The sequence below is a fragment of the Medicago sativa genome, chromosome 8, assembly GCF_051527215.1.
Source record: "Medicago sativa cultivar Bolivia chromosome 8, Bolivia_mono, whole genome shotgun sequence".
NCBI classification, from domain to species: Eukaryota; Viridiplantae; Streptophyta; class Magnoliopsida; order Fabales; family Fabaceae; genus Medicago; species Medicago sativa.
This window is the reverse complement of record NC_140756.1, coordinates 7,086,018-7,104,462: the sequence shown is the minus strand read 5'-3', so window position 1 is coordinate 7,104,462 and position 18,445 is coordinate 7,086,018. Positions and strand designations below refer to the sequence as shown.

General features: G+C 36.9%; 1 protein-coding gene across 1 annotated transcript; it reads left to right on the top strand.

The window, feature by feature from the left end:
- The first annotated feature begins 16 nt into the window (after positions 1 to 16).
- Positions 17 to 11,500, top strand: LOC146896551 (uncharacterized). Its single transcript, XM_085733466.1, has 2 exons — positions 17 to 1,950; positions 11,483 to 11,500. The coding sequence occupies exons 1-2, from the start codon at positions 190 to 192 to the stop codon at positions 11,498 to 11,500; spliced, it is 1,779 nt and encodes a 592-aa protein (XP_085589592.1). The 5' UTR covers positions 17 to 189.
- Positions 11,501 to 18,445: the final 6,945 nt, after the last annotated feature.

Sequence of the window (18,445 nt, the reverse complement as noted above, 5' to 3'; positions counted from 1 at the left end):
CTATTTTATGATTCTCAAGAAGTATGTGACATTCCGTTTATGATTTAAATACTCTGATTTTAAATGAAATTTTCAAGTTGGGGAAAACGGGGTGTTACAATTGGTATCAGAGCAGGTCGGTCCGTCCGGCCAAGTAGTGAGTCGAGTTGTGTCTTTAGGAGTTGGAATACCACTATTATGACATTCTAAATGTTGTGTGTTGTGCAGAGAAGAGACCTGGAGGCTGCGAATCTTATTTGCTATAAGAGGACTAGAATGGCTGGAAGAAATGATGTTGCGATTGCTGCTGCTTTGGAAGCCGTAGCCCAAGCTGTGGGACAACATCCAAATGCTGGTGCTGGTGCGAATGCTGATGTGAGAATGTTGGAGACCTTTCTGAGAAATCATCCTCCTACCTTCAAAGGAAGGTACGACCCTGATGGAGCACAGACGTGGCTCAAGGAGGTTGAGAGAATTTTCAGAGTTATGCAATGTACTGATGATCAGAAGGTGCGTTTTGGAACACATATGCTGGCTGAGGAAGCTGATGACTGGTGGGTGAGCCTCCAACCTACCCTAGAGCAGGATGATGCAGTTATTACTTGGGCTGTGTTTAAGAGAGAGTTCCTAAACAGATATTTTCCTGAGGATGTTCGCGGAAGAAAAGAGATCGAGTTCCTTGAGCTGAAGCAAGGAAACATGTCGGTGACAGAGTATGCAGCAAAGTTTGTGGAGCTGGCTCAGTTCTATCCACACTACACTGGGGACAATGCTGAGTTCTCTAAGTGTATCAAGTTCGAGAATGGTTTGCGTGCTGATATTAAGCGAGCCATTGGTTACCAACAGATCCGTGACTTTTCTGCTTTGGTGAGCAGATGCAGAATCTATGAAGATGACAGCAAAGCTCATTATAAGATTATGAGTGAGAAGAGGGGTAAGGGCCAACAAAGTCGCCCAAAGCCTTACAGTGCTCCTGCTGACAAAGGAAAAGGAAGAGCTAATGATGAGAGGAGGTCAAATAAGAAGGATGCTGGTGCTGAGGTTGTTTGTTACACTTGTGGCGAGAAAGGCCATAAGAGTAATGCTTGTACTAAGGATATTAAACGGTGCTTTCGTTGTGGCAGTAAAGGACATACACTTGCAGAGTGTAAGCATACGGACATTGTGTGTTTTAACTGCAAAGAAGAGGGTCATATTGGGTCTCAGTGTACGAATCCGAAGAAGACTCAGACTAGAGGGAAAGTGTTTGCTTTGACTGGTACTCAGACTGAAAATGAGGATCGTTTGATCAGAGGTACTTGTTATATTAACAATACTCCTTTAGTTGCTATTATTGATACTGGTGCTACACATTGTTTTGTTGCTTTTGATTGTGCTTCTAAGTTGGGTCTTGCTGTGTCTGATATGAGTGGAGAAATGGTCGTCGAAACTCCAGCTAAGGGTTCGGTGACTACTTCTCTTCTTTGTTTACGATGTCCTTTGTCTATGTTTGATCGTGATTTTGAGATTGATTTAGTTTGTCTGCCTCTGAGTGGAATGGATGTAATTCTTGGTATGAACTGGTTAGAGTACAACCATGTTCTCATTAATTGTTTTAGTAAGTCGGTGCGTTTCTCTTCTGCTGAAGAGGAAAGTGGAGCAGAATTTTTGTCTACTAAGCAGCTGAAGCAATTAGAACGCGATGGGATCTTGATGTTTTCCTTGATGGCATCCTTATCTTTGGAGAATCAAGCAGTGATTGATAAGTTGCAGGTGGTGTGTGATTTTCCTGAAGTTTTCCCTGATGAAATCCCTGATGTACCACCTGAGAGAGAAGTTGAATTTTCTATTGACCTTGTTCCGGGAACGAAGCCTGTGTCTATGACACCTTATCGTATGTCAGCTTCTGAGTTGGCTGAGTTGAAGAAACAGTTGGAGGAATTGCTAGATAAGAAGTTCATTAGACCGAGTGTCTCACCTTGGGGAGCGCCGGTATTGTTGGTTAAGAAGAAAGATGGAAGTATGAGGTTGTGCATTGATTATCGACAACTGAATAAAGTAACTATAAAGAATAGATATCCACTTCCTAGAATTGATGATTTGATGGACCAGCTGGTGGGTGCACGTGTGTTCAGCAAGATTGATTTAAGGTCGGGTTATCATCAGATTAAAGTAAAAGATGAAGACATGCAGAAGACGGCCTTTAGGACGCGATATGGTCATTATGAATATAAGGTGATGCCTTTTGGTGTGAGTAATGCGCCTGGCGTGTTTATGGAGTATATGAATCGCATTTTCCATGCATTTTTGGATCGCTTTGTGGTTGTGTTCATCGATGATATTTTGATTTACTCTAAGACAGAAGAAGAACATGCAGAACATTTGAAAATCGTTTTGCAAGTGCTGAAAGAGAAGAAGTTGTATGCTAAATTGTCTAAGTGTGAATTCTGGTTGAACGAGGTAAGTTTTCTGGGCCATGTTATTTCTGGTAGTGGTATTGCAGTCGATCCATCTAAAGTTGAAGCAGTATCACAATGGGAGACTCCTAAGTCAGTTACAGAGATTAGAAGCTTTTTGGGTTTGGCAGGATACTATCGGAGATTTATAGAAGGATTTTCTAAGTTGGCACTTCCGTTAACTCAGTTGACGTGTAAAAGTAAAACCTTTGTGTGGGATGTTCATTGTGAGAACAGTTTTAATGAATTGAAGAAGCGTTTGACGACGGCTCCAGTTTTGATTTTGCCAAAACCTGATGAACCTTTTGCGGTGTATTGTGATGCGTCCAAATTGGGTTTAGGCGGTGTGCTTATGCAAGATGGTAAAGTTGTTGCTTATGCATCAAGACAGTTGAGAACTCATGAACGAAACTATCCTACTCATGACCTTGAATTAGCTGCAGTCGTATTTGTCCTTAAGATTTGGAGACACTACTTGTATGGTTCGAGATTCGAGGTGTTTAGTGATCACAAGAGCTTGAAGTATTTGTTTGATCAGAAAGAATTGAATATGCGACAGCGACGGTGGCTCGAATTGTTGAAGGATTATGACTTTAGTTTGAATTACCATCCGGGTAAAGCTAATGTTGTTGCGGATGCCTTAAGTAGGAAGAGTTTACATATGTCTGCTATGATGGTGAAGGAATTTGAATTACTTGAACAGTTTAGAGATATGAGCTTAGTTTGTGAAATGTCGTCTCGGAGCGTTAAGTTAGGAATGCTGAAAATTGATAACGATTTCTTGAGAAGTATTAGAGATGCACATAAGGTTGATGTTAAGTTTGTGGACTTGTTGGTTGCTAGTAATCAAACTGAAGATGGTGACTTTAAAGTCGATGATCAAGGTGTGTTGAGGTTCCGAGGTAGGATTTGTATTCCAGACAATGACGAGATAAAAAGGATGATTCTGGAAGAGAGTCATAGGAGTAGCTTGAGCATTCATCCGGGAGCTACAAAGATGTATCATGATTTAAAGAAGCTGTTTTGGTGGTCAGGATTGAAACGTGATGTGGCACAATTTGTGTACTCTTGTTTGATTTGTCAGAAGTCGAAGGTAGAGCATCAGAAACCTGCTGGGTTGATGACACCGTTAGATGTACCAGAATGGAAATGGGATAGTATATCCATGGATTTTGTGACGAGTTTGCCAAATACTCCTAAAGGGAATGACGCAATTTGGGTGATTGTTGACAGATTGACGAAGTCGGCACATTTCCTTCCGATTAATATTAGTTTTCCTGTGGCTCAGTTGGCAGATATTTATATTCGAGACATTGTGAAGCTGCATGGTGTTCCTTCGAGCATTGTGTCAGATAGAGACCCACGATTTACTTCTAGATTTTGGAAGAGTTTGCAAGAGGCTTTAGGCTCTAAGTTGAGATTGAGTTCGGCTTATCATCCTCAGACAGATGGTCAGTCGGAAAGAACAATTCAGTCACTCGAAGACTTGTTGAGGGTTTGTGTACTTGAGCAGGGTGGAACTTGGGATAGTCATCTTCCGTTGATAGAGTTCACTTATAATAACAGCTATCATTCAAGTATTGGGATGGCACCTTTCGAGGCTTTGTATGGTCGGAGGTGTAGGACTCCGTTGTGTTGGTTTGAGACCGGTGGAAGTGTGGTTCTAGGACCAGAAATTGTTCAACAGACTACTGAGAAGGTGAAAATGATTCAAGAGAAGATGAAAGCGTCGCAGAGTCGACAGAAGAGTTACCATGATAAGCGTAAGAAAGACCTTGAGTTTCAAGAGGGAGACCATGTGTTCTTGAGAGTTACCCCAACGACCGGTGTTGGTCGTGCATTGAAGTCAAAGAAGTTGACTCCAAGGTTTATTGGTCCTTATCAGATATCTGAGAGAATTGGCACGGTGGCTTACAGAGTTGGCTTACCACCGCATTTATCGAATTTGCACGATGTGTTTCATGTGTCGCAGCTGAGGAAGTATGTTCCAGACCCGTCCCATGTGATTCAGAGTGATGACGTGCAAGTTAGAGACAACCTTACGGTGGAGACTTTACCTTTGAGGATTGATGATCGCAAAATGAAGACGTTGAGAGGCAAAGAAATACCCCTGGTGAGAGTTGTTTGGAGCGGCGCTACTGGTGAAAGCTTGACGTGGGAGCTGGAGAGTAAGATGATGGAGTCTTATTCAGAGTTGTTTGCTTGAGGTAAATTTTCGAGGACGAAAATTCTATAAGTTGGGGAGAGTTGTAACGCCCGTCTTAATTATTTGATTATTTAAAAATATATTTACATATATGATTTAAGTGATTTTCATGATTGATATGTGTGAATTTTATGATTCATGAAGTTGAGTGGTTTATATGATTTATAAATGAATTATGAGGGGTATTTTGTTGTGGTGAAGTTGTTATGACTTATTTTATTATTAAATAAAATAAGATATGATAAATAAAATAAAAATATTAGAAGTTGGGCTGTGATGTGTAAAGAGTAAGTTTAGAGGTGAGAAGAGTAATACGAAAAGATAAATAGGGCAAACAGAAGTTAGAAACGTTTTACGTGAAACACTTTTGGAGAAAAGGGAGAAAAGTCAGAAAAGAGGAGAACTAGAGGGAGAGCTGCGATTTCATCTTAACCAGGTAAGGGTGAGACTAATTTTCAATATTATTAAGAGTATGATTCTATAGGATGAATTTAGCATGATTAGGTTAAGTTTTGGTGAGAATTGGGAATTAGGTTTAAGACCGAATTTGATGATTGAATCATGAAAAGATGTTAGGTTGATGCTAAATTAGTGTACAGAACTCAGATATACCATAAGATGATAATTAGATGTTGAATTGAGGTTAGAATTAGGAGATTAAGTGAAAAGTTGGAATTTTTAGGTTTCTGGCCGTACTGACATTCATCGCTCGCACCTGCGAGCAAGAACACTCGCACCTGCGAGCTAGAACCCAGAACTCGCAACTGCGAGCAATGCAACTCGCAACTGCGAGTGACCTGTGAGCTCGCAACTGCGAGCAGAATAACTCGCCACTGCGAGTAAATACGTAGGAACCCAGAATGCACACTTTGCTCGCCATTGCGAGTGAAGTTACTCGCCACTGCGAGTTAGGCTGTTAGTTGCCCAAAAATTGTCCCGATGCGATCCTTTCGCACGTGTAGTGTTGAGATGACCTTAGAAGTAAGTTAGAGAGCTGTTTAGGATGCTTTCATAAGCTCCAGAAGTCTGTTATGGTGACTGAAACTAGAAGTGTTGCTGCATGAATGCTATAATGATGTTTTATGATATTTATATTGATGTAATTAATTCTTTATGTGAATGTTAACACATTCAAGCGTTGTTAATTGTTGTATGTTGCTACTGTTTTCTGTTGTCGACTGTTAGTGTCTTGAGGTTGCATGAGTCGGTCTATGTTGTTGGAATTTAAGAAGTCGTCCATGATTATGAGTCGTATGAGTTGTACACGTCGTTGTCTAAGCTGTTGGAAGTTGAGTTCATTGCATACTCATTAAAGTTGGGGGCTTTAGGCCCGGCAGCCTTTGTGCTCATTAAAGTTGGGGGCTTTAGGCCCGGCAGCCTTTGTGCTCATTAAAGTTGGGGGCTTTAGGCCCGGCAGCCTTTGTGCTCACACGTTGAAGAGCTTATTATGCTCATTTTGTTGTTGAATGGTACCACATGCATTTGCATATCAAGAAGTTTCATGTTGTTTAAGTTGTCAAGTTGTTGTCGAGTTAATAGAGTTGCATGGTCAAAGATGAGTCGTGTTGTTAGGTTGTTGTGGAGTTGATAGAGTTGCATGGTCAAGGATGAGTTGTGTCGTCAAGTTGAGTGTTAAGTTGATTATGATTTGTGATGAAAATTAGTAATGGTATTTGATAATTGTATTTGTTATGTAATGAAAAATATGCTAATTGTTAATTGTTGACATGTTATTAATGTTTAAGTTGTTAAATGCATTTTATTGGATTATATGCTTAATGTATTGATTATGAAATCTCACCCCTTCTGCGTATATGTTGCCTCGACCGTGGGTAATGTGCAGGTAATAAAAATTAGAGGCGTTCATGAGTGGACTCTCAGTTGGTGTCTAGGTGCTCTGATACGTAACGGGATGGGGGCTTGCTTTTACTTCTATTCCTTACGTGTCTCTTTTATGAACTAATTTATGAGAGTTTCCAATAAGGCCTGCGTGCCAAGATTTCTATTATGTTGAACTATTTTCCGCGGCGTAGTTTCAGATTTTATGATGTTGAACTTGTGGGATAATTATTATTATCTATTTTATTATTCTCAAGAAGTATGTGACATTCCGTTTATGATTTAAATACTCTGATTTTAAATGAAATTTTCAAGTTGGGGAAAACGGGGTGTTACACTAAAAAGAAATAAAATGCAAGAAAATAAAAGAAAGGGACAACCGAAGGGACAAAATTCCGAAGGGACTTATTCCGAAGGGACAGAAAAAATAGGGAGAAGAAAAGAATAGCTCGTCAACACAAGCTAAATGAGGGAGAAGAGAGAAAAGTTCTTTGACAACTCAAGAGAACTTTTTTGGTGTCTGAAATTGTGAAGGATGAGAGCTCTATTTATAGGTTCTATGGTTGATGGAAAATTGGTTTAATGCACTTTGATGGGGATTTGAATGAGATTGATGGTTTTGGAATGTGATTTGAATGATTTTTCAAATGGGAGAGTTGACATGTAAAAATGGCATGATTGGTGGCACACTTGAGAAAGAAAAAAATTGGACCTTGACACTATATTTTTTGACAATTTTTGGACTCATTAAAAAAAGTTAATAAAAACCTAAAGAAGTAATTAAACGAAAAAAATAAAAACAAAATGGTAAAATGGAAAATAAAAAAATATAAAAATCAAGACTGAATAAAAATGAAAGATAAAAATAAAAACTAAAAGTTTAAAAAAAAATGATTAATAAATTAAAAAAGTGAGAAGAGGTATCGATGATGAAACACGTTCCTGATGAAAAATGGGAAGAAAGTTTTGACTCTACACTGATTATGGCATATGGCTTGGAGGAAAAATATTTTGGACCCCTGGACACTTAATTTTGGACTCATTGACACTTTGGTTTTTTTTACTTGGACAATAAAATAAAAGTGACTAGAATAAAATATGAAAAATGACTAATTAAAAGCTAAAATAAAAATTGGAAATAAAAACTAAAATTATAAAATTAAATAAAAGATGGAAATTAAAGAGTAAATAACAAATAATAAAAAAAATAAAGAAAACTAAAATTATAAAAATATAAAGAGCGAAGAGGGTCCGACTCGGAACCAAACATGAGGTATTTTAAGATACCTTTCTGCTGAAATTTCCTTTGAAAAGTCAAAGACTATTCAGGGTCAGACAATGTATGAATGTAGGATGTTAGGTCAAAAATTGGGGTATGACAGATGCCCCTATTTAAGTTTTCTTTGTCCGGAGATTTGAAGATGAAATCTTTGAGTTGACGGGACGAAGAGACTTAAATACAAAAGTACACCAATTTTTGACCTAAGATGTTGTGAAATGCTCATGATGCAATTATGAATGCAGGACGGCAAAGATGATTTGACTGCGACGAGAAACAAACAACGGGATACCCAATTTGTTAAAGAAAGGGATCCGACTCCGCTGGGGAATTGCAGTTTCACTGGGGAAGAGATTGTCTACTACCGTATCGGTTTGGAACGATAGCTTAATGAAAACAAAACATTGTTAGCGACATCACTTGAACAGCTAAGCTGGGGATGACACTGGAGAAAATAAAATGTGATTTCAAACTGTTCATTGGTTGGAACTGACCATGACGAAAGGTAAACTCAAGCGGTCCGTTGTTTAGGACCGGCAGCTTGAAACAAGACAAAAGGTAAACTCAAGCTGTCCGTTGTTTAGGACTAGCAGCTTGAAACAAGACAAAAGGTAAACTCAAGTGGTCCGTTGTTTAGGACTGACAGCCTGAAACAAGACAAAATGTAGACACAAGCGGTCCGTTGTTTTGGACTAGCAGCTTGAAACAAGACAAAAAAGGTAAACTCAAGCGGTCCGTTGTTTAGGACTGGCAGCTTGAAACAAGACAAAAAGGTAAACTCAAGCGGTCCGTTGTGTTGGACTGGCGGCTTGAAACAAGATTAAAAGGTAAACTCAAGCGGTCCGTTGTTTAGGACTAGCAGCTTGACACAAGTCACAAGGAAACTCAAGCGGTCCGTTGTTTAGGACTAGCAGCTTGGAACAAGACAAAAGGAAACTCAAGCGGTCCGTTGTTTAGGACTGGCAGCCTGAAACAAGACAAAAGGAAACTCAAGCGGTCCGTTGTTTAGGACTGGCAGCTTGAACAACATGAAAAGTAAACTCAAGCGGTCCGTTGTTTAGGACTAGCAGCTTGAACAAGATGAAAAGTAAACTCAAGCGGTCCGTTGTTTAGGATTGGCGGCTTGAACAAGATGAAAAGTAAACTCAAGCGGTCCGTTGTTTAAGACTGACGGCTTGAAACAAGATAAACTCAATCGGTCCGTTGTTTGGGACTGGCAGCTTGAAATAATACAAAAAGGTAGACTCAAGCGGTCCGTTGTTTAGGACTGGAAGCTTGAAACAAGATACACTCAAGCGCTCCGTTGTTTGGGACTGGCAGCTTGAAACAAAAAGTAGACTCAAGCGGTCCGTTGTTTGGGACTGGCAGCTTGAAATAAGATAAACTCAAGCGGTCCGTTGTTTGGGACTGGCAGCTTGAAACAAGATAAAAGTAGACTCAAGCGGTCCGTTGTTTGGGACTGGCAGCTTGAAACAAGATAAACATTTGCGAGAATCCACTCGGCTTCGTAAACATTTGCGAGAATCCACTCGGCTTTTGATAAAAGTTTGCCGGAATCCACTGGGCTTCATAAGAGTTTTGCGAGAATCCACTCGGCTTTTGCAAGGTTGTGTCGGAATCCACCGGGCTTTGTAAAAGTTCGCCTGAATCCACCGGGCTTATAATGAGTGACATCTCTGGACCAGACACACTGGGATGACACTTTTGATGATAAGAAGGTAAATTTCAGATGTTCATGTATAGAAACTTGCTGCTTGATGCAATGATAAGTAAAGACCGAACTGAAGAGACACGACCGAAACAAGATTTTGGTGACCAATGCGATCATGTGTGAATGATACTGTATATATGTTGTGTATGCATGAGTGTATGAATACGTGAAAGTATTAATGTACGAATGTATGATGTATGAATGTAACTTGTATGACTGTATGAACTGGATGTGACGGGTAACTCGATGAAACGAGACAAGACAGGATGGGAGGCGGACTGACATTGCAGTACAAACACTCGGCAAACTTCCTTGGAGATGATATTATAGTGAACAAATCGAGCCGTTGATGGGTTAAAACCTGGCACAAGGTAGCGACTGATGCCTCCTGGGGATAAAGCCCATTGTTAACCAAAAGTCTAGAAGAAGTCGCCATTTGTAAATCAGGGAGTGCTTTTACCCTGGCATGCTTCAACAGTCATTTTTTTTTGTATATCTTTTTGTTTTGAAAATCCTTAACTTTTGCCTGGACCACCCTTTCAGGTTTTCAGTCCACCGGGAGTATATTCTTTTTTATGCCCCTAATTTTTGCCTGGACCGCCCTTTCGGGTTTTCAGTCCACCGGGACGCTCTCTATTGCCTAAGCCGCCCTTTTGGGTTTTCAACTTAGCGAGCTATTATTTTTTTATTACTTTTTTGTATATGACTGCGTCTTGCAAAAACAGAAGTCCTCTCCATTGTGCGAAGCCATGTTTCTCTTTCGGAGTGTAACCGTTTTCGAGGCGGACGCTGATGTACGCTTCAACTACTCACAAGTTCAAAGAGAGTGTGCTTGTTGTTCACACTTTTCAAAAGATGTAAAAAGTTTTTGTATTGTTTTGAAAATTTTTGCTTCAGGTATTGCCATCAAAAAATAGAAGAAATTTTGCAAATATGATAAATGAGAGTTCCAAATAAATGGGCACATGCTCAAATTTGATGAATTGAGTGGTGGCCTGCCAACGGCATGGCTCCACAGATCTTTGAAAAATTTGGAAAATGGTAAATATATGGAAAGGTACATTGAACACAATAACCGTTATTCTCCCTGACAACTTTGAATGCCCCTGTTCCGAGTCTTTGATCTGCAGGAGCTTTGAATCGGAGGTCTTTTGATAACTGAAATGCCTCAAGTGGATTGTGCTTGCCTGATGCAGTTACTTTGTCATGATCCTTAACTTTTGCATAGATTGCCCTTTTCGGGTTTTCAATCTATCAGGATAATCATTTTTTGTCCATGTCTCTAACTTTTACCTGGACCGCCCTTTCGGGTTTTCAGTCCACCAAGACGCTCATTTTTTCCTAAGTCGCCTTTTCAGGTTTGCGACTTATCAAGCTTTTTATTTTTTGACAGAGTTTTTCTTGACTGCATCAGCATTCATAGGACGCGTGAGTTTGTCACCATCCGTAGTTGCGAAAGTCATTGCACATGGGCCTTCATAGTTAGGCGTCCACTTGCCCCTGGAGTCTGGTTGGAAAAATAGTACATTTTTAGGCATGAAGTCTCCTTGAATTTCATGGGGTCGAACCTTCTTGTTAGAAGCTTGTTTCAAACCTCTTTTGATATATTCGCACCAGGTCGTCATTCGTTTAAATTCGATGAAGCTTGGACTTTAGCAGAACTCCTATTGACGGGACTTCGACTTCCACGAGAAGCACGACCTCCATGTCGCATATTGGGAATGGAGGGGGGGTTGCCCCTGTTGAAATGTGTACTGAAGTACGATATCCATGCGAGGCAACGGTAACATCTCATGCCAGTCTTTGAAAGTGACCACCATCTTCTAGACAATATTTTTTGTTTGTAGCTTCAACGGCCAAGATGCCCCAGCATGCGAGAGATCTCATCGGGAGTGTCTTTATTCTTCCCTTCAGCTTCGGATACAAGGAACTCAAAGTTGGAAGAGAGTACATGGTTAATGTGTTCAACGGGTTTATTAATGCATGATTTGATTATTGATTTTGACAAGTAAGTAAAAGTTATGACTATGCAGATATTTGAGAATGATTAAAGAAGAATTTTTTGGTTTTTTGTATTACCATTTTTCCAGAAAAACACAAAATAAAAAAAACAAAGTCGGGATCAAAACGACCTTTTTATTAATGATGGAAAATACATGAAGCAAAAAGCCCTACACAAGTCACTTTCGTCTCGGGCGGGACAAAAAGATTTTTTTGAAAAGCAGTGAACAATAAACATATCATTTAAACAAATCGAGTAGCGGAAGAAAACATCAACATTGACTCAATTGCAGCTAATCCCTCTTTGTGTTGCAACATTAGACACCATGATCTAGTAGTAGATTGGCTTGCACATTTGGAGTCAAGACTTAGAAAGTCAGGCGGTTGGTCCGGATCAAATTCTGGACTTCTTTCTTCAGTGCATTACAATGTTCAATATCATGGTAAGGTGCCCCTTGATGGAAGTTACAAAAAAGGTCAGGTCTATACCATGCTGGCAATCTTGCTGGCACCGGAGGAGGCGACTTGATCTGGACTAGATTCTTTTCGAGCAATTGTGGAAGCAAAGCCGCATATTTCATGGGAATCGGGGCAAATTGTGCCCTTGAGGCCTGTTGTCGAGGCTGATGTTGCTGATACGGTTGCTGAGGATATTGTGGCTGAACTTGTGTAGCCATCAGTGAAGATACTGAGTTAGTTAACTTCTCTACCTCGGCCCGAAGTGTTGTTACCTCTCCGTGAAGTTCGTGGACCTCTTGCTCAAGCTGATCCGTCTTTTGTGTTTGCACGAATGTCTGCATATGCGGACTGAAGTTGAAGGACGACATCAGACCACTTTTGAAATGGGTTGACCTCTGTTGGAAAAGACAACTTGTGTGATACTCGGATTTGAAGCTATGAAATGCAAGATGATGCATGATATGTTTATGCAAAAAATGGACACATTTATTTATCTAAGGACTTGTCAAAGTAATTGTAAATATCATAAGGAACATTGTTCCATTTGATAATTGGAAATATTACCAACAATTTCCTTTTTAAAAGCAAAAGCAAAGTTAAGGGAAAAGTCCCTAACAAAGCTAAAGTCTAGTTAAGACTTTTGAAATTGTATTTCTTAGTGTTCCTCTTTACAAGGTCTATACCTCTGATGTTTACAAGACGACTTATCTAAGTCCTTCGATGTTTTGATGAGAATTTTTTTTTTTATGAATGTATGCATGATTATGCTAAAAAATGGTGAAAACATGGTGAGGTTTTGGGTCCATAATGATGGAGTCAAGGGTAAAAGCGCCATTTGGTAAGGACTATGGTTTTATTTGCACTTTGTTAGAAAGGTTCTACCAAAGTTCCCGAATTCCAACCACCTCCGAACTTTATCGGATACCGAGACAACACCCGGTCCAACATCGTTCGCAGGAAAGTCTAGTTCGAGTGTAGTATCGCGTGTCGACTAATACCGAGACAACACCGGTTAGCCACCGCACTACGTCCTAAAAGGCCAAGATGGGTTAAGGGTTACTAAAGGTCCTTAGCGTTCAACGGAAACTTAAAAGTAATAAAGTCTAAACGTGACAACACACGTCGACGTATATCACTTCAAGCTCCTCCGCTAAGTGTGGCCATATCACATGTGTCAAGACACGAGAATACTCTCGGTATGCCACTATGATTCTACCACTCCTATCTTATATTTCTCTCAAGCCCGGGTTAGGACTTATCTCACCACTCACGTTAAGAAAGGAGAAAGAAGAAGGAAGAACAAATATACACGTAATTTCCATCTTTTATTTTTTGATTTTTGATTTTTTTTTTAAGCAAGTTTAAAGCACAAAATTTTAAACAAAACCAAGTTAGGCTTAACCCTCTTAGGGGTCCCCAGTGAAGTCGCCATTTCTGTCGCGTCATTTATCGGAGGTCAAGGCTATTTGGTTAGCGTTTGACTCACTTTTTATTTCACGACTTTAAAAAAAATTATTTAAATTGGGGGGTCCGGGGGTTGGTTATATTTAGGGAAGGTATTAGCACCCTAAATATTCGTAGTACTCTACGAGAACCTTTTGGTTTTATTTAACATTTTGTGCTATAAACTTGCTTGCTTTTTTTTTTTAAAAAAATGAAACTTTGAAATGATTAAAAAAAGGAAGACCTAATTATCTACATTTTATTGATTTGGAAGGACGAGTGTCCTCTGCCTACGTACCCGTGAGGGATCAAAACCTCGTAGTTCGGGGTTAAGAAAATGACGTTTGATTTGTTTTGGTGTTTTTATTAATTTTGAAAAAAGGTTTTAAAATAAAAGCCAAGTGGCAAATGAGTATTTGTTTGTATTTTTTATATTGAAAGAAAGATGACTCAAAGTATGATTAAAATTGATTTGATATTTGATTAAGAAAGAAAGTAAAAAGAACGATCACTTGATTGAAAATCAAGGTTTATTATGAAAATATTTTTGTGATTTTTGTTATTTGAATGTTTTTGTTGTTTTGGAATAATAAATGAAAATTAAACTAACGGAGCAATAAAAATAAAAGCACGTGGATTTTTGTAGTGACGTTGGGTCACCACAAAATCCCTAATCTAATTTTTTTTTGTATTTTTTGATGTATATAAAGCGGTAAAGAAATAAAAGACACACACACAACACACACACACACACACACACACACACACACACACACACACTTACTTTTCTCGTTTATATTTACATTGGACCTAAATACATTCTAATTGCTGGAAAATAAATGACAATAATTAAAATGCTAAATAAAAATAAAATAAAATGCTAAAAAGAAATAAAATGCAAGAAAATAAAAGAAAGGGACAACCGAAGGGACAAAATTCCGAAGGGACTTATTCCGAAGGGACAGCATAGGGAGAAGAAAAGAATAGCTCGTCAACACAAGCTAAATGAGGGAGAAGAGAGAAAAGTTCTTTGACAACTCAAGAGAACTTTTTTGGTGTCTGAAATTGTGAAGGGTGAGAGCTCTATTTATAGGTTCTAAGGTTGATGAAAAATGGAAAATTGGTTTAATGCACTTTGATGGGGATTTGAATGAGATTGATGGTTTTGGAATGTGATTTGAATGATTTTTCAAATGGGAGAGTTGACATGTAAAAATGGCATGATTGGTGGCACACTTGAGAAAGAAAAAAATTGGACCTTGACACTATATTTTTTGACAATTTTTGGACTCATTAAAAAAAGTTAATAAAAACCTAAAGAAGTAATTAAACGAAAAAAATAAAAACAAAATGGTAAAATGGAAAATAAAAAAATATAAAAATCAAGACTGAATAAAAATGAAAGATAAAAATAAAAACTAAAAGTTTAAAAAAAAATGATTAATAAATTAAAAAAGTGAGAAGAGGTATTGATGATGAAACACGTTCCTGATGAAAAATGGGAAGAAAGTTTTGACTCTACACTGATTATGGCATATGGCTTGGAGGAAAAATATTTTGGACCCCTGGACACTTAATTTTGGACTCATTGACACTTTGGTTTTTTTTACTTGGACAATAAAATAAAAGTGACTAGAATAAAATATGAAAAATGACTAATTAAAAGCTAAAATAAAAATTGGAAATAAAAACTAAAATTATAAAATTAAATAAAAGATGGAAATTAAAGAGTAAATAACAAATAATAAAAAAAATAAAGAAAACTAAAATTATAAAAATATAAAGAGCGAAGAGGGTCCGACTCGGAACCAAACATGAGGTATTTTAAGATACCTTTCTGCTGAAATTTCCTTTGAAAAGTCAAAGACTATTCAGGGTCAGACAATGTATGAATGTAGGATGTTAGGTCAAAAATTGGGGTATGACACATATACTCATATTTTTTTAATAATTAATTAAATTGTATTAAAAAAAAACCAACAAGCTCGACTAATGATTCTTGAATTGTTCATGTTAATTAGATTATTTTGTCACGCATAGGTCTAATTTTTTTTAGAGGACTCATCGTGTCTCATGTTTAAGTGAATTAAGATTTATCATGATTTTATAAAAATTATAAAGTTTGAGTTTGTGCTTATGGCCAAAAGAAAAAAATTAGGGGAAAATAAAAAGGGTTTGAATCTACCAAAAACAAGAAGGGATTGTTTGATTATGAATTAATGATGTTAGATATGTTTCTTAATTAGGTGATAGAGAGTATTTGGTGTATGTTAATTAATTTGGTGATAGTTTTAAGCCTTTGGATTAAATGAAATGAATGGATAAGATTTGGTGTCAAACTAATTTTGACACCATGGTGTCATTTGATCATGTCCCATATATATATATATATAGAGGACATATCTAGTGAGAATGCCTTCTTTATATGAGAATGGTGAGAATACATGATGACCATTAGATTAAAAATAAATGGTTGAGATTAAAAAAGTCCATTTAAGAAACACATGTATCTCTCTCCATTAGATTGTTTCTCATAAACCCATTTTAACGTTTCATCTTCTCCAACCTTTAACTTCCCATCACAGTGATTGCTGGTATCGATCCCACCTTTAACGTCAAATTTCATGGCATAAAATAAATCCAGAAAATTCACCCAAAAACTTATAACTTCATCCAACAATTTCATAAATTCATGAAAAATCCATCATCTCTCGATCAACCTAACCTTAAACTCCAAGAACATCAAATTCTCAAATAAAAAGATCACATATTCGTCGTCATCATCTTTCATCAATCAAGAGATCTTCCAAAATAAGAGGTTAAATCTGATCAGAAAAAATCATGTTCATCTCTTCTTCCTAATGTTCTTATTGAAGAAATTTGAATTTCTTCTCCTCCCTTCTCTTGCTGTGTTGGATTAGATCTTTATGAAAATACAACTTTAAAATAAATAAATTATAACAATAAAGCAAAATCAATACGTTGGAGTATTGATTGTCATATTAAAGTATTTTGATTTCTACAATTTTCTACCAACATTACTGTCAACGGTGCTTCTACCAATATTGCAAAATATATGAACACTTGAGAGAGCTCTTGTCAAACGTTGATGAAATGATGTTTATGCGATTAATCACACTAATGAAGAAATTTATGCGATTGAAAAATTAAAATTAGATGAGTTTCAAATTTTGCAAATCATATATAAATTTTGCAATTCTTTTATGAAAAGATGTTGTTTTTAATTGAATTGTGTTGCTATGGGAATCACGAAGATGAAATGTACTGAGAGATGGTGTGGAGAAGATGAAAGAATGAGTTTTATGAAATTTGATAGAATAAGGTGAGGAGCATATGTGACTTTTTAATCTCAACCATATATTTTTGATCTAATGGTTGATGATCATTCTCACCATTCTCATAGTATACATCCTATATATATATATATAGGTTTTGCTAGAAGACACCTTTTATTTTAGCAATTTATTCTATGAGCATTTGTTAAAAGACACCAGCTAATTTTTATGAAGGTGTCTTTTAGCAAAGTTATAACTAAAAAGTGGAAATCACACCTTGAGGTGTGGATTGCTAAAAGACACCTTCATGGGTGACTTCTAGCAAAACCCTATATATATATATATATATATATATATATATATATATATATATATATATATATATATATATATATATATATATATATATATATATATATATATAGAACCACTCTATGTACATTTTGATTCAAGCTCCTTTGTTAATAATTTGATTTTCGTTATTTTCTTGTGTGTTCAATCTCTCTATCAAAACCTTGCATTCCTTTCATCTTTCCTGATCTTTTTCCCCCTAACTTGAAACCAGTGGAACCCTAATTAATTCCATCAAACTAGTATAACAAAGTCTGTTTCAAATCATCCAATTCTAATCAAGAACGATAGTTAATTCATATACAACCTTCAATTAATTCGCTACATATCGTCAAGTATTCAAATGTAATAATTATGATCGGTGGTGTGCTAAACGAAAGGTTATATTAAGATTTCAAGATGTGCTTGAAATTGTGAATGATGGTGTTCAAGCATTAGCAGAAAATGCTACCAAGGCGCATAAGAACTCTTTGTCGTAAGCAAAGAAAGAAGGGAAATATTTGTTCTTTATTCATCAATGGGTTTATACAAACATATTTGAGAAGATTATTGAGGTGGAAACAACAAAAGGAGCCCGTGATACTCTCAAGAGTGTATGGTGATGATGATAAAATGAAAATGGTACATTTGCAAGATTTATGTCACCAATATGAGATGGTTCAAATGTCATATCAAGAATCGGTAGAAAAACTCTTCAGAAAGTTGGTGATGTTGAAAAATCAAATCAAGTCTTTTGAAGAAACTACTAGTGACACGACGAAGATAGTAAACAAGTAGTTGAAGGCTTCAGTTGCAAATGGAAGACTAAGCTTGAGAGCTCCACTATCAAGCAATATGACTTTCAATATTAGCTTCATTGTGTTAAATTATCATCAGGATGAAACAAGAAGCTTATTGATGTGAAATAACATTATAGTACTCTAATGCCAAATCAGAAGAATATTATAAAAGATACAATAACATTTGGCTATTTAAATTCTGACTAGGGAAAAGATCAAAATGATAGGAATAAGACAGTTGGATGCTTGTTCATTACATGTTAAGCTCCAATCTCATGGTGTTCAAAGAAACAAGGTTTTATTGATTTATCTTCGTGTGAAGTATAATATATAAAAAATCAAATATTAACTTGCATGTATATGCCTTTATCATTTTATGCTATTAACTTGTATGATGTAAGTTTGTTCAAATGTTCATCATTTTTTTTATTTTTATTGATCTTGAATTTGTTTTGGTATCTGACATACTCTACCAATCTGAATGACCGAATATTGTTATTGTAGTAAAAAAAAATTACATTTCACTCCCACACAATTTAAACTATAATCGGGCAATATCTCACAAGTTTCTTATAGATATCGTTATTACGTTAAATGTTAGTAATACAAAATATATAGTATTGTTTAATTAAAGTAACACTTCATAAAGTTGAATTGTTACACTTGA

What these genes read in the sequence shown, in the direction of transcription:
- LOC146896551 (XM_085733466.1), top strand. Translation starts at nt 190, where the DNA reads ATGTTGTGTGTTGTGCAGAGAAGAGACCTGGAGGCTGCGAATCTTATT.